Source organism: Syngnathus leptorhynchus, chromosome 22, assembly GCF_054491065.1.
Source record: "Syngnathus leptorhynchus isolate UIUO chromosome 22, UIUO_Slep, whole genome shotgun sequence".
Classification (NCBI taxonomy): Eukaryota; Metazoa; Chordata; class Actinopteri; order Syngnathiformes; family Syngnathidae; genus Syngnathus; species Syngnathus leptorhynchus.
In genome coordinates, this window is record NC_141216.1 from 5,322,053 (window position 1) to 5,344,768 (window position 22,716).

Sequence of the window (22,716 nt, forward strand, 5' to 3'; positions counted from 1 at the left end):
CTTTTACATTACAAGGGTTTACAAATGTACAAGTATACAGTCAGAAGTATGCGTGGTCACTACTAGGATACATTATAGATACAGATTCAACATCAAAAACCAGAAAAAAAACCTACAAAGTTTGTATATATATATTTATATATATATATATATATATATATATATATATAGCCCCGCCCCCTACACTACTAGATTTCTATTCATTCTTAATTACACTACTAGATTTTTATTCATTTTTAATTACTCTAGGGTAGGGGCGCCCCGCCCCCTGCCTTATTCTAATTACACTAGGGCGGGGGGCGTGGCCTGTAGCTCCGCCCACTGGGGGGCGTGGCCAATGGGCGTGGCCCCATCGGTTCGGTCCGCCCACTAGGGGGTGGGGCCACCTTATTCGTTTACACATAAATACTTGCATATGCAAATTTTGATTGCATATGCGTACACTTATACATGGAGAGATTCCAAGTGTAAAAGGCCATTCAGATATATGCTCACCCTGGGATCGAACCAGGTTTCTGCTGGGCGAGAACCCGTGTCGTGTACCGGTCGAGCATTTCGACCTGGCAGCTCTCGGCCGTCTGCACTCTTTTGTACTTACCCAACGCGCGCGGAGCGCAATAACAGAAGGAGTAAGAATGACTCGAAGTGAAAGCGGGGTGACCGCCGAGCTGGCCACGATTGGCGAGTGGCTCCGTCGCTGCGCTTGAACACCTGAGATCCAGGGTTCGAGTCCCCATCCCTGCGAAATGTAATGAAATGTACTGACCATGCCCTGTACTAACCATGCCCTGTACTATCCATGCCCTGTACTAACAATACCTTGTACTAACCATGCCCTGTACTAACCATGCCCTGTACTAACCCTAATGAGTCCTCTCTCCCAGCAGTACTAACCACGTTACATTGCATTCTCTCAACAGGAAAAAATAATAAAACAATTACCTTTTAATTTAAGCAAGTTTTTTTTTTGAATTCTCTTTTTTTAACTAGTCTAGGCTGTTCTAAAAGACCAGCTGGTATGCTTGATACATTAAATGAGGTAAAACAAATATCCCGTCATTTATTTCATATGGTATACGTACCGGCACAAAAGGTGGCAGTGCTGAGGACATGTAGAGCCTGAGAAGCATAAACGTCAGAAGTACGGGTGGCCGAGCGATTGGACGCGTGACTGGGCAACCCGCAATCTCGAGTTCGAATACAGCAATGCTCATCTTGAAGAACATTACCAAGCTGCAAACCGGAATAACAATCTGCATGTAGCTGTATGACACACATTAAAATGCGATTTAAAAAATAATGCAAATGCATTTTATTCTTCTTTGTACGTTTTACACACATGCACATTGGAGAGACAGCGGCAGTATTTATGTTTATTAGGTTGCTTTGGGCAAAACATACTACGAAAGATGGGTCGCAATAACCTAACCGTCCAATTAGGGCACCTGTCATTTTTAATAGTGTAGTTTAAAGTTAAAAGTGAAGTATTTTTGCATATGGTCAAATGAAGCGTCGGACAGGTTAGGGCAAATTTGCCGCCACTAGATGGCAGTACTTGGGAATTAATCTAACTTACTGGTGTCAAACGTAAGGCCTTTTTTGTGGGCCGCATTGAAGTCATAGCTTCTTTCAGAGAGCCATTATGTCTGTCAGCCCAAATAAATGTATGAGCACCTCATTATATACAGTACAGGCTACAAAACAAACTGACTCATTTTCAAATAAAACGAGTAAACTGGTCAAATAAAGACAATTTGCAATTCTAGTAATGACAAATTTGATGCACAATATGTCTTCGCAGGTCACATAAAATGTGGTGGGCCATATCTGGCCCCTGGGCCTTGCGTTTGACACCTGTGATTTAACCTGTCTGAAAAGGCCAATCTATTAAAGATGGTATTAGTACCTGTAGCTCACTAAGTAGGTTGCAGTGTAACCTTTACTCGTGTTTTTACAGGCTTAACTCTAAACTGGTTGGCATCACACAGTACTGGTACCAAAGTTGACGGTGTGAAACATGCAACTAACATGTTCTTTGAATTGAAGACCAAAACCCTTGAAGTTACATGTAATGTTGATAAATTCAAATTAACAGCACTCGACTGTAGCAGAACAGACCTTCTTTGCAGTCGGACAGCCAGTAAAGATGTCAAGACCTGTAACAAAACATGCAATCAGTTTGAAATTAAAGCCTTACAGCAACAGAGCCCATCGTGAATGACAACTGACAATACACACCAAAGTTGATTTTAATACAAGACCACCCACAGGAACAACCCACACCCAAGTCCATTTTATTCACAAACACACCCCTGTGACAATTCAATCGCAAAAAAAAACAACCTTAAACTTGAAAAAGTCTTCTATTCATACAAAAATAATGTGCCAACATAGAGCAGGATACTGACTTAAATGGCCATTTTACAGGAGGGTTGCAAAAAGAGATGCAACACGTTCACTTTTACACTTACTCGACACGCTTGTGATTTGCATCTATGTGTCATGCTACTTGGCTTTTGTCAACAATTTAGAATTTATACAGCTTCACTTTGTGTCATTAAAACAAATGTTTGACACATGACCTATTTGGACTCATTTGTTTGAGATTAATTATATTACCTTACCAAAGAGAATGTTTTAAATGTCATTTATCTCTAAATTGGCATGAGAGCCTCTACATGCCAATGTTTAAAATGGACCATTTCAATTCAGTTCACAATTTAATTCAGGTATTAGAGGCACACACAATTACAGTACAAACTTTACAATTCACTCCATGTATTAAAATACACTTTCAAACAATATTGCACAATGACAGCGCAGAGAAGAAAGAGGCCTCATGCAGACAGAGTGTGCACACCCAGTGAAAAAGTGGAGGGAGAGAACGACAGCGCAAAAGGAAAACCAAAGTCATACTCCCCTTCATGCTGGCTGGCCACTTTGCCCTCCCTGCCTTGCCACATCTGCACCCACCCCGTGTAGGCCGCTCGTCACGGGTGGCTATCCGCTGAAGGTTTGGGTCCACTCCGGGCCAGTGTTCGACGTTTGAACTCTTCCTCGCACAACTGCAAAAAGAAAGCCAGCACTCAGTTGCATTCAGTTCACGTCTGTCGACGTACTTATTACCTAGCCCCTGGTCTCACAGTCCAGTCCCTCTTGGTGCAGGCACTCATCCAGCAACCCTGAAAGGCAGACATTGTGGTGGTTTTGGCAAGAGAAGGGGAAACCCACTACCACTGTATCTAGAGAGTCAAGCTAGTTCCCCTATTCAACCTGCCACACTGAGTCAAGGTCGGGGGGATGCCAAAGAGCACAATATTGAGCCACGAGTGAGCGGCAGATGGTACTCATCTTCATTTGAGGAACTGCTCCAGTCCCTCTGACGCCATGTGAGCAAGCCCTGCGACAGACAAATAAGTAAATGAGATTAAAAAAGTAGTGTGTACACTATCCTTGTACATTTGATTGGCGTGTCACCTGTAGCCAGCCTTGGCCAGTCATGCATCAGGCTCCTCCATCACATGGAGACTGCTTTTCTTGGAGTGATTCCTTCCTTTGCTCGCCAATCCCAGGTCTTGTGGCCTCCGTCTGTCGGCTCTTGATTTTGTGCAGCTTCTCTTCCACCTCGCAAGACACAAGCAGAAAAGTCTTGCTGCGCAGTCGCTTGCGCGTTTGCACTCAATCAAGGCTGCACAACATATTGGAAAATCAGTGATATATCAGTATTGGGCCAGACCATTGCATTGCGCAAAGTCATGCAAAAACTTGGGATGGAAATAACTATTTGATCTGAATGAGATCAGTTAGATGTTAACTTTAACTTGCATCAATGACTTGCCATCTTCTAAAATACTAGTTAGGCAAGAGAACACAGCTTGTTTCATTTGCCACATTTAGACATTTCTTTTGTTTCTTAAAATACACGTCTACCAGACCACCAAACAGCAGTTTTCCAATACACGTGCAGCCCTACACACGTCACCGTTGGTGTCCAAACTGCAGCCTAGGGGCTATTTGCCACTAAAGGCCATTGGACACGTGCCACTAGGCGAGCGCCAAAATACGACTGATCAACGGCATCAAATATTAAGATGTGCTGTTTACAAGTCAAATCATCTGTTCAAATTTTCACTCAGGCGAAGACATCCAGTAGTAGTTTATCCTCATTTTTGCTATGTCAAGATCAGGTTGATAAGACACCACATGAATGACCTTCAAAACGAACGCACAACACCGTTTAGTAGCACAAAATGTTAAGAGCAAAGTGTCTTGATTGATTTGAGTGTTGAATGAATTTTGTTTAGAAAATTTCTTTCAGTATGCAGCCCTCAAACGGATGTTTGGACACCACTGGTGTGAATTAAAACAAGAAAAAAAATCAATTTCACGTTTGAAGCTGCGCAGGTCGACGCCTCCAGGGAAGCGGGTCTCCCTCAGAACCCGGCTGACTGCAGGATACTTCAGAGTGACGCCACAGCGCTCAGTCCACTTCTGATCAGATTGTCGCGTCGCCTCCCAGTCGCCATCTGCAGAAACAGAAACAATGTCAAACTCAAAGCGGCTAGCCACTCTTGGTTATCATCGCCGAGTCAGGTGTCTTCCCCTTTTGCGTCCAGCCTGCAAATGGCAGAACATGCAATGAGTTGTGCGCTGCTCGCGTCATTTTGTCTCGACCGGTGGGTCCTCGTGGACCGCGGTGCTCGCTCCAACGCCGCCCTACACTGAGGGGAGAAAAAAGGACGCGAGTACGAAAGTGGTAGGTTAGGGTTAGATTAAGTACGACAGTGGTAGGTTAGAAAAAGACAAAATGTTACAAGTCATATTGCAAAATTGGACATGCAGGGCCAGCTCGCTCCAACGCCGCCCTACACCGAGTGGAGACCAAAGAATGCAAATGTGACAGCAGTAGATTAGGGTTAGATTATTTATAACAGTGGTTGGTTAGAAAAAGACAAAAATGGAACAAATCATATTGCAAAATTGGACATTCAGGACCAGCTCGCTCCAACGCCGCCCTAGACCGACAAAGAGCGCAAGTACAACAGTGGCAGGTTAGAAAGAAGAAATGTTACAAGTCATATTGCAAAATTGGACATTCAGTACCGGCTCACTCCAATGCAACCCTACACCGAGGGGAGAAGAAAGAACGCAAGTACGTCAGTAGTAGGTTAGGGTTAGATTAAGTAAAACAGCGGTAGGTTAGAAAGTCAAAATGCTACCGTCTCGCTCCACTGCCCTACACCGAGGGGAGAAGAAAGAACGCAAGTACGTCAGTGGGAGGTTAGGGTTAGATTAAGTACAACAGTGGTAGGGTCAGAAAGACAAAATGTTGCAAGTCATATTGCAAAATTGGACATTCGGGACCAGTTCGCTCCAACGCCGCCCTACATCTAGGGGAGAACAAAGAACGCAAGTACGACAGCAGTAGGTTAGAAAAAGACTAAATGTTACAAGTCATATTGCAAAATTAGACATTCCATACCGACGCGCTCCAACGCCGCCCTACACCGAGGGGAGAAGAAAGAATGCAAGTACGTCAATAGTAGGTTAGGGTTAGATTAAGTACAACAGTGGTAGGTTAGAAAAAGACAAAATGTTACAAGTCATATTGCAAAATAGAACAGTCAGGACCGGCTCACTCCAACGCTGCCCTATACAGAGGGGAGAACAAAGAACGCAAGTACGACACTAGTAGGTTAGGGTTAGATTATGTACGACAATGGTAGTTTAGAAAGTGTTACAAAAAATGTTACAAGTCATATCGCAAAATTGGACATACAGGCTCGCTCCAACGCCGCCTGACACCGAGGGCAGAACACAAGTACGACATTGGTAGGTTAGAAAAATACAAAATGTTACAAGTCATTGCAAAATTAGACATTCAGAACCGGCTCGCTCCAACACCGCCCTACACCGAGGGGAGAACAAAGAACGCAAATACGACAGCGCTAGATTAGGTTAGATTAAGTACAACAGTGCTAGGTTAGAAAAAGACCCAAAATGCTACCGGCACGCTCCAACGCCGCCCTACACTGAGGGGAGAACAATGAACGCAAGTAAGAGGTAGGTTAGAAAAGTCAAATGCTACCGGCTCACTCAAACGCCGCCCTACACCTAGGGGAGAACAAAGCACGCAGGTACGACAGTGGTAGGTTAGAAAAAAACAAGTCATATTGCAAAATTGGACATTCGGCTCCACGTCAAAGTTTTGTTTCTGTCCATCCATGTGATAACGTCCCCCCCAAATGCACCATCAATGGCAATCCTAACACAAAACCAACACTGCTCTGGATCCAGGCAAGCCACAACCTCAACCACAACTACAGCGCACCTCTGAAGCAAGTCCAACCATCAGACCCCCAAACACTGGCCACTCCTGCACCCATATCCAAAGTGCGTCCCAGAGCTCGACGCTGCCCCCTCCTGGTCACATGATCCCCACTCCAACCTGTCCGTCATGCACCCGTAACCAAAGCGCATCCCAGAGCTCCACACTGCCCCCTCCTGGTCACATGATCCCCACACATGTCAACCTTTGCGCTGCACCCATAACCAAAGCGCGTCCCAGAGCTCCACACTGCCCCCTCCTGGTCACATGGTCCCCAGACGTCAACTTTTGCGTATTGCTTGATTCTTGACTGGGTGTGGAATTGGTCCTTTCCTCATGCCATCCGGCTCCTCTTCCAGCCTGCAAATCACGCATCACCATTAATTGTGTGTTGGTAACTTCAATGTCCATGAGAATGTGACAACCATAAATTAACTCACCTCATTTTTAAGTGCATTATCGATCCTCATTGAAACCTCGAGAGCTTGCTGCTCACTTTTTATATAAAGCTGCAGTAGTCATTTTAAGGCTAAAAGAAAAAAAAAAAAAGCCAAGTTCAGACATTGTGTACATATTGGTGTAAAACAAACACTAAGCTGGCAATTTCGGGGGGCGAGCGTTGCATGTAGCTGCAGCATCGTATCTACAACTCCAACAACACCATTATGGTCGAATTTAATTTGTTCAAAATTACTCTTGACAATGCAAGTGCTCAAGACCGGACATTTTCTTATCTGCCGTGTAGTTGCAGCGTTGTAGTTGCTGCACGGACTGCGCCATTATGGCAGAGTAAAGCCAATTAACATCTGACAAATAGCTTCATCATTACTAATAGGCAGTTTATATAACCGCCAAAAGTGCACAAGACGGGACATTTTCTTATCCAAACGCAACCTACCTCGAGTCCAAAGACGATCCAAGTTTGCAGATCAAAATCAGCGGTATGGAGCTCACCTGTCCAAAGGGCGGAAACCGGAAGTGAAAAATGTTTGCAAACATTTTTTAGGTATGCGTTTGTCACATAACCTTGAGTAGAAATACCAAAAGTGGAAGGATATTTGGTTTTGATAAGAATTCGCAACAATCTCTTTGGTTTAAAGTACATTCAAAAGTTTGCATGAAAACGTCGAATAAAACCACTCAATATTCAACAGAACCAAGAAACGCGGACAATTTGTCGAACAAACATTTGCATTCAGCTCCAGTAAAAACCACCACGCGGGAAAGAAAAAGAAAAAAAGAGCTGTTCAAAAAACCAAAGAGCCCACCGTGCTACCCGCAGCAATTCAAAGTGAACTGTGACGTTACCGTGCTTTGCTCAAACGCTGGAGCGGTCCTCAAGTGTAAAAATCCTGCAACAAGCAAAAAGGTATCGTGAAAACCGGCAGCAAACGACAAACATTCGTTCGTGAGCAGACCTACCTGCGAAATGGCCACGCGGGAAGACACCATCTTGCTTCACCTGTATTTAATAATAACTCCTTCCGTGCGCACCTGTCTTCAATTTACCTAAGGGCCTGACGTCACGTCCGCCAATCCATGGCAACCTTCTTCTCCTGCTTGTCCAACGACGCTATGCACACGAGCGCCACTAAGTGACTTATTGTGGTAGTTGCTTCGGTTAATTAACTCTGGAAATTAAAGTCAATGGGCAACCTTGTTATCATTGCAGAACACGACATCGTCTTCAGCCGCAGTCCTGTTGCCATCTCCTGGACAGTGTATGAAATGCTGTCGGTGACAACCTCGGACCACGAGCCCAAGATCCAGACCATCACACAGTACCTGAGAGAGCTCATGAAGAGCACGTCAGATGTTCACGTCAGAAGACCAGGTGTGTGTGTGTGTGTGTGTGTGTGTGTGTGTGTGTGTGTGTGTGTGTGTGTGTGTGTGTGTGTGTGTGTGTGTGTGTGTGTGTGTGAGACCTGTTTTTGCTCAAAAGCAATTATGTTAAATTTGCTCAAATTTCAATACATCATTGAGTACATTAGTGAAAGCAAACATTTACATCATTTTATTTTTACAAGACATTTGGGCTTTTTTTTTTTTTTTATTCCTTTCAATTTCACTGCAATAATTCAGACATTTTGATTTCTTCTACTTTCACATCTCCACATATATATTCCTCACATTTGTGATGTCGGGCTTTTGGGTGTAATTTTCAAGATCGAGATAGATAAATTTCAGGTGAGAAATTAGTTATGCAGTGAACCACTTATCATTTATGACTGCTTGTTAAAGGATCATTTTTTTTCTCTCGTAGACTACATACATGTGTGTAAGGTGGGTGTGAGCCATCCGCATTTCAGCTCCTGTCCAAGCCCCCAAAAAAAAAGGAAGGGTTGCTGAAAAAGTTCGAAACCCCTGCTTCCCGCTCATACCTCCAGCCCCCACACTCGAAAGAAGCCCTGGGCCACGCGGGCTTCTCGGAACGTGACGGTGAGAGCGTTGATGGTGACGTCGGTGACCGTCACCTCCGCCGGGCTGACGACGGGCCTCCACACGGTTTCGGTGATCTCAGCCTCTGTGAGCTCATCTTGCTCAAGAGCTGGCCTCCACATGGCGGCCTTCCTCTGACCTACACAAGAAAAGCAAGAAGAAGAACCTTCGAGAATTCCGTGTTTGGTGCGCTATGACGGATTTGACCTTGACATCCGATATCTGATCACAACGAGTCAACTATAAGCATACTTGCACTCCTTTCTCGAGTATCCTCACTGTGCTCCTCCTCTTCCTCTTCAACGATATCATCTTCCGCCTCCTCTTCATCGTCCAAGCTTTTCCAATCCTCTTGTGCAGGACTCACCGGCCTCGAGGTAAGACATCTCCGCTGTGGCCTCCTCTTGCTGTAATAGGGCGCTCTACTCCATGCAATGTACGATGGGTCCTCCTCCTCCTCTTCGTCCTCCTCTTCCTCCTCCTCCTCCTCTTCGTCCTGCTCCTGGAGTAGTGAGCGTGTCAGGGAGAGATGTAGCCGGCGTTTGGGCATGTCTGTGGTTTTGTGAGCGCTGCGGAGGTCCATACTATACACTGTGTTCTGAATCCAGTTCAAGAAGAGACAATCATTAGCATCACTCAAGTCCATTTATCCATCGCTATCTAGTTACGAGAAGACCCCATCACACATCACGACAAAAGATCTTTGGTTAATTCATAAATACAAGAAGAATTCTATTTCACCTGTAACAGAAATTGTTTGGCCTTGGATCTTTTCCTCCTGTGACCCAGAGTTCGGTCTCGCTGCTCTCTGAGGAAAGACAAGCATACCATAAGTAGGTGAACACAGAAAAAACATCCATGGACTTAACCATTTAGGCTTGTCACAATAATGATTGGATTGACTTCTTGTCAGAGAAACAATATTATCTAAAAAAATACAAATAAACAAATCAATTAGAATAGTCAAATGGATGCTAAAAGAAAGTCATGTAAAAAAATTAAAGTCAAATGTCTTTTTCCAGGTGAACAATATCACCTTCACAAGTGACCTAAATAGTTTCCATATAATCACATCATACTTCTCTTCATAGGATTGAACTAGACGCTGGTCCAGAATGTGTTCCTCAGGTTCCCATGTGCTGTACCTATTTAAAAAAAATAAAAAGTTGCAACATTTTTCAACATTCAAGTGTCACTTATGCTTGTCAATACACTGTACAGCCACAGGACGGCGCTAAAAACAACAAAAAGAGCTTTTCAGCAAATTAGCCCTATATTCAACACTGCCCTTTGCATGTATGCCATCCTAGATTAAAAATAATTAAAAAAAAAAATCACATCATCAGATATTTTTCTTTACATATGTATTCACTGAATGTGATCCAAATGTTCCCACTCACTTTGGAGGCCATCCTTTCCATTTCAATAGGTACTCCACGTTGCCCTGCGGAGAACAAGAGCTTTTGAAAGCAGCAACAGATAAAGCACTTAAGACTTATGTTGTCAGATGAATTGAAGCGCTATCGTCATCATGCTTCCGGTTAACGGTGACGTCATCACTTCTTCCAATTCCACATGCAAGGTTTGAGCCGCGTGATCATGAATGTTGTGTTCCAAAAGTTGTTGCATGTAAGGAAAGTGTCAATATTAAGAGTGCTTCGGTCTCGCTTGCCGCTTGAGGGAGCAGAAAAACGTTATGAAGGTAAATTAATGTAATCATTGCGAGGAGGGGAGGGCGGGGGTGTAAACTTATACAAAAAAACTTTGTCTTACTTGTTATTTTGCTTTTTAAAAAATGAACAAGTTAGCCAAGACTATTAAATTCATAGAGTTTATTAAGCATTTTTGGCATTTTGCTTTTATTTACAATAAATAAACCAATGACTTAGCAAGACAACAACAGGCCCTAAACAATAAGATTGGCCAGCTGTTTGTTTGAGTCCTCCTGAAAGTGGACATGTAAAAAGGAGCTGCGCAACAACAAAAGCCCATCATCAGTAAATGAGCTCGGATGTCATTATCATCCTCTTGGAATATATTTGATCACGACGTAATAGCATCAAGATGACATGGCAAATATGAGCGTTATGTGTTACCTTCCGAACTCTTTTCTTCATGATGGATTCCACGGCGAACACTTGCTCGCCGATAGCTGACAGCTCCATCAAGTGCGCACCTCGGACCTGCCAGGAAAAATAGTAGCGTCTTTGACGCTTTGAATTAAGATACTGAAAGCTGCTGGCAAGTGGCCCGCTTCATTCGCGGAGTAAAGGGACTTTTGGGCCCATTGAAACGACAACAACTTGCCCACGCTGGACGTTTTTTCGTTGGAAATACAAGCTGCGACACATCTGCACGCAGCACTGTGTACCGCGACCGCGTCTCTTTCGGGAGCGCGCACTCACTCTTGGCCGCGCGCGCCCCCCAGTGGTTAGAATATCAATGTGGCCTCCAAGAGAACATCATTAGGTGTGCGGTTCAAAAAAATGGATGGATGGATGCTGTTTCTTTATTTTCACATCCATCCATTTTTTTTTTTTCACACTTGACCCTCCAACCAGCCTGACAGGAGGAAGTATCTGACAACAAATACGTTTTTCGGAGCAATGGCCCATTTAATACACTCGCACTGCAGCTTTGACATAAAGTGCAATTATAAGCATTTGAAATTTACGCAGAAAACCCCCCCCAAAATAACAGTGATATTCATAGAATTTTCTTTAAAGTATAATGATATGGATTGCTATGATAAAAAAAAACATTTTGTGAGACATATGGCAATGGATTAGGACAGTAAAACAATTACTGTACAAAAATCAAACTGCTGTAAATAAAAAAAATCCTTGGCAGCAACAAGTGAAGACATCATTGATGGATTTGCAACTCAAAATTAGTGCTTTGGAATATATGTGTGAAATTGCCCACTCAGCATCCATGTAAACAAGTTAAGGCCAGTATGGTCCCAAAGACGATACTTTTGAGCTGAATGATCTCAGAGCTACAATAGCGAATCTCTCATAAGGCTCATTTCAAAATGAACACAATCACGTTTTTTTTTTTTATACAAACGCCCTCCACATTGACGAAACGAAGGCAAACATTCTGAGGAACAAATGTGTGTTTACCTATGAAGCAACACATCCACACTTAAGTATGGAAAATTGAAGTCATGAAATGACTTCCAAAAATCAATTTTTTTTTTTTTTTTGTAGACACTCATCATATTTACTTGCTTGTCCTGAAGCTTTTAACAGTGTGGAAAAAAGTTTACCGACCGCCATTTTGAATGGTTAACTAAGGCTTCAAGCGACAACCGTGGTGTTCCATACATCGCCGTTATCATAAAAAAAAAAAAGCGTATACACTTTGTGTATGAAACTCAAGAGTGCAAACATGATTGTGACGTTTTAGGATTTGTAAAACGCTGTGACATATGAAACAGCTTCTTAACCGTAGCAGTTATTACTGCTGAGGCGTTTTTTTTTTTCTTAAAGACTACAGCTTGAAGGGATGCGACAACGAGCCCAAATCTCCAGTAGAGACTATTTGATGGGTGTCGCATTGTTTTGTTGCCGCCTGAAAACTTTGGGTCTGCACAGACTGCACGATCTGCGGGACTCACTGTCGTCTGTGGCGTGTGATACAAAAGGTGAGCAAACGAGGAGCGAGACGTCGTCACAAAGAAGGTGAAGGAGGGCACGCTTTGGTGAAAGCGAAAAGACGTTCTTTCCGCCAAGGGAGATACGACGACATTTTGAGAGTACTCACGAGACTTTGGATATGTGAATCCTAAAAAAAAATATATATGTATAAACCAGCAGATTACAACAGACTGAAAAATAGTCAAGATATGTTGTATAAAAAGCAAGAAAAGCAGAAATTGAATAATCTCCTCTTCAAAGTCAAGAACTACAAATGCTCCCTGGAAAGGTTTTTGCTTTCGTCATTGCTTTGCATCGGTCCAGCAATTGTGCATGTAAACAACACCCCCGCCCCCAAAAGGGGTTTAAAAATAAAAATTAAAAAAAATCCACCAGTGAATAAATCTCAATCAAGCGCAAGGCCAAGCGTGGCTGTGATTGGCCGCTTTGTTCCTCAGCTGTCTGACCGCCACGTTTGCCGTGCCTCCACTTCCTCCGACACCACCAACAGGAGTTCACAGTTCTTCCCTCGCAGCTGTTGGCGGAGGAACTTCCTGGTTTGTGGTCAGGTTTTACAAGAAAACACAACAGCCCTCCGTTAGGGGAAAAACAAGTCTCAGTCTACCAGGAAAGCTGACATGCGCCATGAAAGTTGAAAGTTGCTGTATTGAATGGCTCAGTCTGGGAAAAAGAATCTGATAAGCATTCCAACAAGGACCCAAAATAAATTTGGGACAATGACAAAGACTACAACAATGGAGAAAGAAGCCCAGAGGTAGAGATTATATATCATATTATAATACATTATAAAATATTACATTATTGTATGTTCATATTATATATGATATTATATTCGTATTTTATTTTTTATTATCGTTATTTATTGATGATAAAAACGGAACTATTTACAATATGATTAAATAGTGTTATAAAATTAGCATTAGCATCGTAAACAATATTGAGTAAGTCACATGACATCCCAGGTGAGACTCACCTGAGCTCATCCGGACTGCCGATGGGTTGAGGGCCACGCAGCTTGGAGTCTAGGTTGTAGTAGACCCCCGCCACCTCTCGGACCCCGATCCAGTGCTGGCGTTTGAGCGGCAGCTGTAGAGGTCCCCAGCGCAAATTGGACGGAACGTTGAGAATGAAGCCCGTCACGTTGGACAGCTCGATGCTGCCGACGTCCCTGGATGGAACAAAGACGACGTTTGTATGCGTTTGTCCTTGTGTCACTTTTTTGGAGTTCAGTTTCGGTGAAAGCACGCTGCTAATCGTTCTTGAAGTAAACACGTCAAATGGAAGATATATCTAAAATTTTGCACACTAGACTGATTGGTTATCATGGCTGTGTTGAAACAGTGAACCACCACTCAGTTAATGATTGTCACATTAGTCTTTTTGGCTCACCCGGAAAAAAAAAAAAAAAAATACTGCTTTTCTGATAAGGTTTAAAAAAAAAAAAAAAAAAAAGAAAAAAAAAAAGAAAACACTCACATTGTGACTAAGTGGTAAGTAACATTACGCGCAGTCATGTGACTGCATTTGATTGGTGACGTGGACTCAAATGTCCCTTGAGGTTCTGTTGGATTGAAAAGTCATGTGATAATGCTAGTGGCGGATATTTCTCTGGCAAACCAAAACAAATGGATTAGTAAAAAGCAAATTAAAATAAGTCCAAAAAAATGGCTGTTTTCTTCTAAACAAAATACTCATGTAAGAATTATGCAGCATTAAAAATAAAACCATCTTTATATACACATGTATTTTCAAATTTGTATCGAGTCTGTCCATGAAAAGCCATGTTGGTATCTTCTGCAAGTTTCCCTCAATTGCCACTTTACCCACCTCCTTTTATCCCACCAAACTGCCTCAAAGCCCCGCGTCTGCAAAGCGGCCATGATGACATTCACGTCGTAGTTCCCGTTTCCCAGCATGCTCTTCTTGTGAGACGTCACCAGAGTGCTGGGGGAAAGCCTAAGCGTGATACAAGAGAGGATCATAGTAGGCGTACTGAGGACAATCTGAATTAACAAATGTTCCCACACCTTTGGTAGATCTCCTGCAAGGTGTCCCTGCTGAAGGCTGACCCGTCCTGGAAGACGTTATTGAGAGCGTGCAAGGCACACAGCTCCCGCCGCTGCTTCTCGTGGTAAATCGCCGGACGCCCCGCCGAGGCTCGAGGAAGCTGCGGTGTCATGAGCATGCAAGTGAAGGTGGGTATATCCTGTTGCGGCTCACTGCCCTTGTGTTCCTCCGCTCTCGCCAGCCCACTTCCACATTTCTGCTTGCTGACCTTCCAGGGCATGCAACCCAGCTCCTGAAGGCCACCCTTGCTTTTCTCCTTCCACTCACCACCTGGATACGGCGTGCTACCCATCCCACGTCGTTCGCCACGCGCCTTCGGGTAGCTACATCTGCATCATGACAACTATCGCCATGGTAACCACTCGGTCGCCTGTACGAGAGGAGCTTTTGTGTTTCTGGTTGATTGAAAGAGAGGTGAGAGTTCACGGATTTGTGGAGATACAAAGTCTGTCTTGGGTGGTAAATTTGGAAGGCATGGGAAATTGTGGAACTGAAATCGGAATTTTCCCCAAAACTGACAATTATGCCTTCCTCACAGTGACGACTGTCTCCATCCTTGATATGAATTTGCATCGATTGCTTCTTTCAGATTATAATTTGTTTGGTCCTTTGCTCCATCACCACGCTGCCAAACATCCACTGTTAATCTGGGAAGCAAAACAAATCATTTAAATTAGCAACGGTTTACGACTTAAATGACAGTCCATAGCGCAAATCTCGATGTGGTCAGCCGACCCAAGCATGACAACAAACATCCTCGGCAGCTTTAGAGGAAGCTTGCTCGGTTAGCTAGCAACAACACAAAACGTCTCCCAAATAAACCCCATACATGAAGTCTCAAAACTGCAAATATACCTCCAAAACATACATGTTCCAGATTGAAGCAAAAACCGCAGCAGTGACAGAGAAGATTGTCTTGTGCCTGCGCGACGTGAGTGTTGTCTTGAGCAAACAACCTCTGGCGCCTCCTCTTTTTTTCTTCTTTTTTTACGTTTGGTAACTTCAATTTCGGGCGGCGACAACTTACCGAATCTTTTGTTGAGAGTCCCCCCCTGGTCGACTGTCAAAACACAGCTTTGAGGGTTAGAAGCGGACTCTTGTTTTCCTCGCGACAGTTGTCTCCTTTGTCTTTAGTCACTTTTCACCAAGTGGCTCTTCTGTGGCTGAGTCTGTGGGGGCGCGCATGCGCACTGGCCTCACTCTGGCTCCATGTTGCCGTGACTGCGTGCGTCACTCATCCGAGGGAGGAAAGAAAAGTGAGCGAGCAGGGCCGAACCACACCTTTTCCACCTTATTGTTTCAATGTTGTGACTCAAATCCAAATGTTTCTTCTGTATTCATAGTCCACACAAAAAAAAATATCAGATCAGAAGGCCCATAATCCATTTCTTAAATCATACACTTTCATATCTTTCAGGAATTTCATTAATCATTCTGTTTGGGTTCAGACATTTTTTGGATGAGGTTTCCATACCCTTGCTGGGAATTCAAATGACCATCACTGGGGACTTTCCACAAGTCCTGCCTGGTAAATGCATCATCAGTAGGCAAAGTAAATGGCATTTCAGCTGTCTTTCCACAATACCAACCCCAACCTTTCTCTCGTTTCCCATTGCACACAGCACAGCTTCTGTATAGCTAATCATCATAGCAATTTGGTGTGAATCTGTTGGAATGTAATCTCCAACATGACACATTTTTCCCACTCTCAGACACTCCGACCAGCTCTAAAGACAATGTCATATACGAGGAGCAAAAATAAGGCAGGAGAAGCTGTGCATTTTGTGGGAATAACTTCTTGTCGATCATTTTAAATTGCAGCTCACTGAAAATACATCATCTGCAATTTGATTTCTTTTTTTTTTTTTAAGATGTCATGGCAGAGATGATGTCAGCCAGCAGCTCCTCCCTGACACGTTCCTCCCGCCTCTGCCACTCGTGGACAAAATGTCCCCTGAGCCCCTTCAGCTCGAGGACACGCCCCACCAGCATCCTGCGCGTCACCTTCTGTTCTTCCGGAGACCGATCTGGCCTAGTGTCCAGCAACTCGGGCCTCTGACCGCACACCGACGTGAGTTTATTCACGCCGCCGGCATCCGTACCCAGCAGGTGCTCCAAAGTGTGCCGTCGACCCAAGCGGTCGGCGTGGGTTAGCACCGGGATGATGTGCCCGCGGATGCTCTCTCCAAACAGTTCCAGTGTAGCTTGGATGGCTTGCATTGCCTCTTGTTGCGTCACGTTGCTGGAGCGTGGTGCCTGCATCACCAGCAGGATGGCGTGAGGACCGGGACTTGCCATCTGAATGCTCCTCAGAGCTTCCTTGACTCGAGTAACTCTCTCCAAAGACTCACTCAATAGATCCGGCGTATCGATCACAGTGAGTTCCCTACCGTCCACTATGGCTCTTCTTATGGTACTCTCTGTGAGAGGTTCCTCTGGTTCTTCTGCCCAGCTGTCCAACAAAGTGTTTACCACAGATGTGCGTCCCCCACCAGCAGGGCCCACAACGATCAGTCTGAGGCCTGCTTTTAAGGGACTCGACAGGTTCAGTCTCATGGTCTCATTTGCCATATACCCTTCAGTGGACCCTGTATTGTTTTAAAAGAATAATAAAACAAAGAAATAATTTTTGGGGATTATAATAACTGGATCTTTAAGGGGCGGGGCCTAGTGAGTGACACCAGAAATGATACTATTTTTGCATTTACGTACACATCGATTCACTGTTCTATACACGAGAAAACATGAAAAACTTTTTTTCTCCGCAATAGCACCATCTGCTGGATTTAAAAGGGCACTGAGCCCACCTGCCCCTGCTGCAGAAATCACCATTTGTTTGAAATGTGATAAAAATATGACATTAATATATGTTGCATTAGGCAGTATGAAGTAGATAAAGCAGAAAAGTCAGGTTACAACTCACCTGCGAGGAAGGGAAGCACCCAATGGAATTTGGCAGACAATCCTGAAGAAGGGATTTATGGACACATTATTTTGGTTATTACATGTTGTGAATCTTTGCCAGGAGCACACAACAAAAAAATCAAATGCTTTTTTTATATGCAATTACAATGACTTGATGCTCACTCAGATTGTTCGAAAAAAGCAAACATTACACAAGTAATCAAAATGATTTCCATGATTACAATGAAATAAAAGGAATAAGGAAGAGTGACTACCTTTGATAAACTTCCAAATCCGAGACATCCATTTGCACAGACTCTGGATTCCTACAAAATGTAGAAGACAAATTGTTTATGTTGCTGCTGTTTGTCAATATGTCAGAGATGTGTTTTACCTCGGAGGGTCCCAACAACACGGCTCACCCATCCCCAAAGAGCTGACAGACCTGAGCAACGCAGACACAAATGACGTAATTAATGGCCATACGCAACTCTCATGGCATGCACAATTCCGAGCGTAAATAAACTCACCAGTTATAGAGCAGAAGAAACGAATCGGCCATCGGATGAGCGCGGGAAGGGCTGCGGAAGACAGATAATTGCTTCAACTTGCAAAGAAAAAACCAATCATATTTTTACAGAAGCACCCACATTTCCAATTAATATATTGCTATGATTGATTATTACAAATCTATTGAGGTTCTCAACAATTTTGAGATTTCTATTTGTATGGTGATTAAAATAGCGATTCATTTAATTTCCTTTGTGTTTTACTAAAGAAGCTAACGTGACTGACTCTGTGAGAATCTGTACAGAAGATACCCCACCACGGTGTAAGCTCCCATCTGGGCATTGCTGCCGCTCAACCACCAGTCTAAAAAAAAATAAAAAATTAAGCACATCAATTTTTCTTCCAAATGGAGTATTTGAAGGTATTTTTGCAAAGAATAACCACATTTACATTTTGACTTCCTGTATAACAGGTGTCCCAAAACATTTGTTCACATTGACAAACGTCTTACCAGTAGTTGCATCTTCGGCATTGCTGGTTTCGCATTTACATTCCATTTCTCAAGTATACGAGTTGAGTCTACAAAGTTAAACATTTATTTGAAAAGGTTAGGAAAACAATTGTTTGCTTTATCTAAAAAAAAAAAAGACTGACCTTCTTCTCCTTTTAGCGAGTTAAACTTTGATCAGACTTTGACTGTGATGTCTTCTTTGTGTGCGAAGGCCTGCCCCCCAACAACAACACACACACACACACACACACACACACACACACACACACACACACACACACACACACTTACGCTGCTCATGTTAATCCATTGTGCAGTCAAACGGCGGTATGCTGCTCACACTGCAGCATTTCTTTCATTTAACACACCTTTGCGGGACAAGTAGAACTGGAAATGTTACAATGGTGTATTGCGCTGCAGTTCAAATAAACAAGAGTGGAAAAGCTCAACGTTTTATTTTCGTACATGATGTGAAGGAATTTAGAACAAATGCCAATATATTGATTTTTTTGTTTTTTTTTTCTAATGAGGCTGAGTTTTAGCGACACTGCAAACTAATTTCAGTCATCTGAAATGATTGGTCAAATAAGCTCCGACATAAAACTGCAGCTGCAATCAAACGTAGTTTTGTTACCACTCGAGCCTTATGTGGCAAGTTTGTCAATTAGAGCATCCATCAGTTCCTGTTTCTTGGTTCCAGTGGTCCGGATGCCAAACTGCTTGCAGGCCTCCTTGAGCATTGGCACAGTCATCTTTCCCAAAGTTCCTTTCTGTATGTGGGCTCTCACGTCATCTTCTGATACCTCCGCTTTGGGTTTCTTCTCAGCTGTACCGCCAGCTTCTGCTTAAAGTCAGAAGAGTTAACGGTGCCGTGCGATTCTGGAACAACCACTGCAAATAGTTTCAGAATGACTTCACGGCTGACCTGCTTTGCGTTTGGCGCCTGGTTTGTACTCCGGGTTGTAGTCTGCCGGGTAGACCAAATCCTTAAACTCCTGGACCAGGGAACCCAGACGCCCGTCAATCTGCTCCACCTTCGGCACTGAAAACGAGCAGAATAGAAATGATGCGACGGCTTGACGGCTGACAAATTTGGTGCGGCTTTTGTCTAACTGATGAGGTCTTCGATGTCGTCTGGAGCCGTCATATCCAAAGCCAAGGCCTCCAAGTTCCGGTAGTGTTGCTGGATGACGGGATTCTCAAAAGCCTCACTCCTGCATGATGTTCGAACTAATTGAAATCATAGGACAACTTTTAATTTTGGCAACCCAACCCCTTACCTGTACTTAAAGCGCACTTTATGAACAATCTCCTTCATCTTGTCCACCTGTGCCGGTGACGCAGACGGCGTCCGCGGGGGATCCAGATTCCGTAAATCGTCGGCATACGGCAGGTAAATAACATTAAAACCTGTTGAAATAAGATGAAGGGTGACCTTTTCGAATCACATGACCCCGCTTGCCCTCATTTGCACTGACAGTGTCATCGTACCCGGTGGCGTGATCTGTACATTCTTCTCATCCGTCTGCTCTTGTTGAGGCACCAAGGCGACAAATCGAGGCGGGTAATTTCTGCGGGAAACGCAGCGGCACAAAGCAAAAACGTTCTTCTCGATGCACTTAGTCAACAGTGCCGAGAACAGGCAGGAGCTTCCTGTTGAGGAAACGCATATTATGTCAATAACTTCATGTTTGCATCCATGTTCACATGGAGCATTACCTTTCACTTCGCCCTCCTCGGGATAGAGGAAGACAGCGGGACGAATGTGGTGGTGCAGTTTGAGCTTTTCCATGATTTGGAATCCGATCAAAAACAAACCGGGGTCATGAAACTTCTTGATGGCGTTTACCTCGTCTTTTTCCATCACGATCTGCTTGTTACCATAAACCTGCGACAGGGGGGGGGGTGGAGGTTAAAAAGTTGTTGATTTCAATAAGCCATGTTCCTACCTGGGCTTTCTTTATGTCACTGGGCAGCAACAGGCTTCCTGTTTGATTATTGAAGATGCGTGTTTTGCTGCGGACAGGCTCATTGGTTTCCCTGTACAGCCTGATGGCGCCCGGTTTCCGAGTAGTCACTGCCACGGCGTACATTCCCACGGCGATATTGATACCTTCACCCAGACACAGATTGAGCCTAAAGATAAGTAGAAGGGTTGAGAAGATGAGGAAAAGAGTGGACCACAAACATAAATTGAGGCGTTGGAATCGAAACGTACCTGGCCATCGTTCTCTTTTTTTGCTCTTTGGCCAACACTCTCCTCTGGAGGTCTTCCAGTTTTTCACAAGGCTCATGCTGCAGTCCCAGCTCACTCTCGTCCTCCGGCGGACTTACAACGTCACGGAAAAAGAGGGAGACGTCAAAGCCGCCTGCTTTCATCAAGTGCATTAGTTCGATGACAACGCCTGAAGCAAAAGAAGGGCAAAATGTTTTAGGAAGTCAAGGAATGAATTTTCTTTTGCAGAACTTTTGCTACTTTGGACCCACCAGTTTCTCTGAGGTCACTGGCTTTTGTGCGAGCCTGCCTATCTTTGACACTGTCACCCCCGTGTGGTTGATCCTTGCAAGTGAAGATGAAGAGGCGTTTGCTCCCCAGTCGTAGATTACAGTCCCGGTACAGATTGGCACAACACCACAGGGCGTCAGACAAAGATGTTTGATCACTGCCCATTTTCTCCGCTGCCAGCAGGGCACCCTTTTCCCCTCGTAGTTCGTCTACCTGTTGTACTCGTTTTGCACCTGTGGAAATAAAATAAGCGATAGACGATAGGAATTAATACAACTATGAATCCACGTAATGTTCTTGTTCGAAATGGAAAAAAATATCTATGAGCTGTTGGAATGTCTCACAGAGTTCATTCAGGTTGTGGTAGACGTAGACGTGCTTGAACGAGTTGGTTGGATCTTGGTTCTGCTTGGTGCCATAGAAAACCAATGCAACAAGGTCTCCAGGAGTGCTTATGATCTTACGGGTGTACACGGTGCGCACCACCTACAAGGAACAAAACGCTTTACTGCAGGTGCAGGGTGGAAAGAGACTCTTTGAGTGAGGGACTTACTTGCATGGTCATGTCAAAATTAGTTGGCTCCCCATTTTCTCCTTTGATGAACATTTCCTTTGACGCATCCACCAAGAAAACTAAGCAGTCTCTACCTGCAACCTTGTAATCTCCAAATAAGAGACACAGAACAGTAGTTTTGTCGGGTTGTCAACATGCAACAAACAATCTAAAATGCACCACAAAGATCAATATTCAATTGCAAAATGTGGAGTAGTAATTTTTTATTTTTTTTAATCGCACCATCTTGTTGCTCTCCCTCCTCCTGTGCTTCACCGTCATCCTCATTCCGGAAGTAGGCGTTCCACTCTGCCATTGTTGATATCTGACGCATGTCCAAGAATGGGGTGAAATAGTAGAAATAACGTTTCTCGTTTAAGCATATCCTAAAATCTTAAGCGTTGCATTAGCAAAAGGGACTTTAGAACTAATTGAGTGATGCTAACCAAACTAATCAAGCTAGTACGAAGTATGCTAGCTGGCTTCTGATTAGCTTCGCATCAAAACGTGATTGCAATGCAGACTATATCAGTCAACGAGAGCACAAAACGATTCCGTTTCTTTATGTGTGTACTTCTGTAAGACAGTAAGATCACTTACCGACTTGGTAAAGATTTAAAACAATAAGTCCAAGCAGTCCAACTATTATCAACTCGACCAGTTGTGAATGGCGTCCGCGCCTCACCGTCGATTGGTTAATCTTTGTCCAATCACGAAATCGACCAATCATATTGCAAAAGATGTCCTCAAGGGTTGTTTCAGGACGTCGATATTTCAGTTTAAATTGTTTAAATAAACTTCAACGACTCCAGTAAAAAAACATTATTAGATGTTTTGTTGTATTCATAACATAAATTTCCATATTAGATCCTCCATTAATAACTACAAATCACGCCGTTTGGGTTCCTGCAATACCAATTATAGCCACAGAGTGTCGCTATAGGCTTACAAATAGCGGTTTACATCGTTTTTACCAGGTCATAATTTCATTACTGGTTTACATCGACTCATATTTTAGGCAGTCACTAGATTTCTGTAAGGTTAGAATGCGACTGTAAAGACCATTTTACTAACATGCAATTAAAGATTTTAATTGAAAGCTCATACAGCAAGGATCTGACTGACCTCTGACCTCATTTAACCCTGATGCAATTGGACAGTAGCAATTACACAATTCTTGTATCTGCATCTTAAAGTGTTCTGACTTGGAACTTGTATATATCTGTAAATTTACAT

General features: G+C 43.6%; 4 protein-coding genes and 1 long non-coding RNA gene across 14 annotated transcripts; all 5 read right to left on the minus strand.

Annotated features, from left to right (window-relative positions):
• Nucleotides 1–1,247: 1,247 nt before the first annotated feature.
• Nucleotides 1,248–7,838, minus strand: LOC147039610 (uncharacterized). 3 transcript variants are annotated; one of them, XR_015063449.1, is made up of 8 exons: nucleotides 7,751–7,838; nucleotides 7,637–7,680; nucleotides 7,227–7,282; nucleotides 6,769–6,857; nucleotides 4,389–6,688; nucleotides 3,478–3,624; nucleotides 3,127–3,400; nucleotides 1,248–3,065 (listed from the first exon to the last, which is right to left on the minus strand). It is a non-coding gene; the product is annotated as an uncharacterized LOC147039610 (long non-coding RNA). The 3 variants fall into 3 exon arrangements; XR_015063447.1 differs by having other exon boundaries at nucleotides 1,251–3,065; nucleotides 3,478–6,688; XR_015063448.1 differs by lacking the exon at nucleotides 7,227–7,282 and having other exon boundaries at nucleotides 1,251–3,065; nucleotides 3,478–6,688.
• A 174-nt stretch (nucleotides 7,839–8,012) lies between these two features.
• Nucleotides 8,013–11,214, minus strand: cbx7b (chromobox homolog 7b). Of its 4 annotated transcripts, none has more exons than XR_015063313.1 (7): nucleotides 10,864–11,214; nucleotides 10,168–10,211; nucleotides 9,847–9,912; nucleotides 9,509–9,575; nucleotides 9,024–9,365; nucleotides 8,710–8,906; nucleotides 8,013–8,640 (listed from the first exon to the last, which is right to left on the minus strand). XR_015063313.1 is itself a non-coding variant. In XM_085903679.1 (7 exons), the coding sequence occupies exons 1-7, from the start codon at nucleotides 10,930–10,932 to the stop codon at nucleotides 8,593–8,595; spliced, it is 837 nt and encodes a 278-aa protein (XP_085759805.1). In that variant the 5' UTR covers nucleotides 10,933–11,214; the 3' UTR covers nucleotides 8,071–8,592. The 4 variants fall into 4 exon arrangements, 3 of the variants coding, with proteins under 3 accessions (XP_085759807.1, XP_085759805.1, XP_085759806.1); XM_085903679.1 differs by having other exon boundaries at nucleotides 8,071–8,640; nucleotides 9,020–9,365; XM_085903681.1 differs by having other exon boundaries at nucleotides 8,014–8,906.
• A 145-nt stretch (nucleotides 11,215–11,359) lies between these two features.
• On the minus strand, nucleotides 11,360–16,197 carry josd1 (Josephin domain containing 1). Of its 2 annotated transcripts, none has more exons than XM_085903682.1 (5): nucleotides 15,524–16,197; nucleotides 14,457–15,143; nucleotides 14,257–14,385; nucleotides 13,403–13,597; nucleotides 11,360–12,943 (listed from the first exon to the last, which is right to left on the minus strand). In XM_085903682.1, the coding sequence occupies exons 2-5, from the start codon at nucleotides 14,786–14,788 to the stop codon at nucleotides 12,787–12,789; spliced, it is 813 nt and encodes a 270-aa protein (XP_085759808.1). In that variant the 5' UTR covers nucleotides 14,789–15,143; nucleotides 15,524–16,197; the 3' UTR covers nucleotides 11,360–12,786. The 2 variants fall into 2 exon arrangements, with proteins under 2 accessions (XP_085759808.1, XP_085759809.1); XM_085903683.1 differs by having other exon boundaries at nucleotides 11,360–12,962.
• A 145-nt stretch (nucleotides 16,198–16,342) lies between these two features.
• LOC147039613 (GTPase IMAP family member 1-like) lies at nucleotides 16,343–18,708 on the minus strand. Of its 2 annotated transcripts, XM_085903676.1 has the most exons (8): nucleotides 18,565–18,708; nucleotides 18,422–18,489; nucleotides 18,196–18,273; nucleotides 17,931–17,981; nucleotides 17,795–17,845; nucleotides 17,676–17,726; nucleotides 17,420–17,461; nucleotides 16,343–17,084 (listed from the first exon to the last, which is right to left on the minus strand). In XM_085903676.1, exons 2-8 carry the CDS (start codon nucleotides 18,465–18,467, stop codon nucleotides 16,363–16,365), a joined length of 1,041 nt encoding a protein of 346 aa, XP_085759802.1. In that variant the 5' UTR covers nucleotides 18,468–18,489; nucleotides 18,565–18,708; the 3' UTR covers nucleotides 16,343–16,362. The 2 variants fall into 2 exon arrangements, with proteins under 2 accessions (XP_085759802.1, XP_085759803.1); XM_085903677.1 differs by having other exon boundaries at nucleotides 18,422–18,571.
• Nucleotides 18,709–19,058: 350 nt separating this feature from the next.
• On the minus strand, nucleotides 19,059–22,225 carry xrcc6 (X-ray repair cross complementing 6). Of its 3 annotated transcripts, none has more exons than XM_085903675.1 (13): nucleotides 22,081–22,225; nucleotides 21,724–21,805; nucleotides 21,481–21,590; nucleotides 21,272–21,413; nucleotides 20,909–21,160; nucleotides 20,640–20,826; nucleotides 20,371–20,557; nucleotides 20,141–20,309; nucleotides 19,913–20,074; nucleotides 19,702–19,831; nucleotides 19,535–19,635; nucleotides 19,347–19,463; nucleotides 19,059–19,262 (listed from the first exon to the last, which is right to left on the minus strand). In XM_085903675.1, the coding sequence occupies exons 2-13, from the start codon at nucleotides 21,794–21,796 to the stop codon at nucleotides 19,066–19,068; spliced, it is 1,827 nt and encodes a 608-aa protein (XP_085759801.1). In that variant the 5' UTR covers nucleotides 21,797–21,805; nucleotides 22,081–22,225; the 3' UTR covers nucleotides 19,059–19,065. The 3 variants fall into 3 exon arrangements, with proteins under 3 accessions (XP_085759801.1, XP_085759800.1, XP_085759799.1); XM_085903674.1 differs by having other exon boundaries at nucleotides 19,059–19,265; XM_085903673.1 differs by having other exon boundaries at nucleotides 19,059–19,265; nucleotides 19,913–20,309.
• Nucleotides 22,226–22,716: the final 491 nt, after the last annotated feature.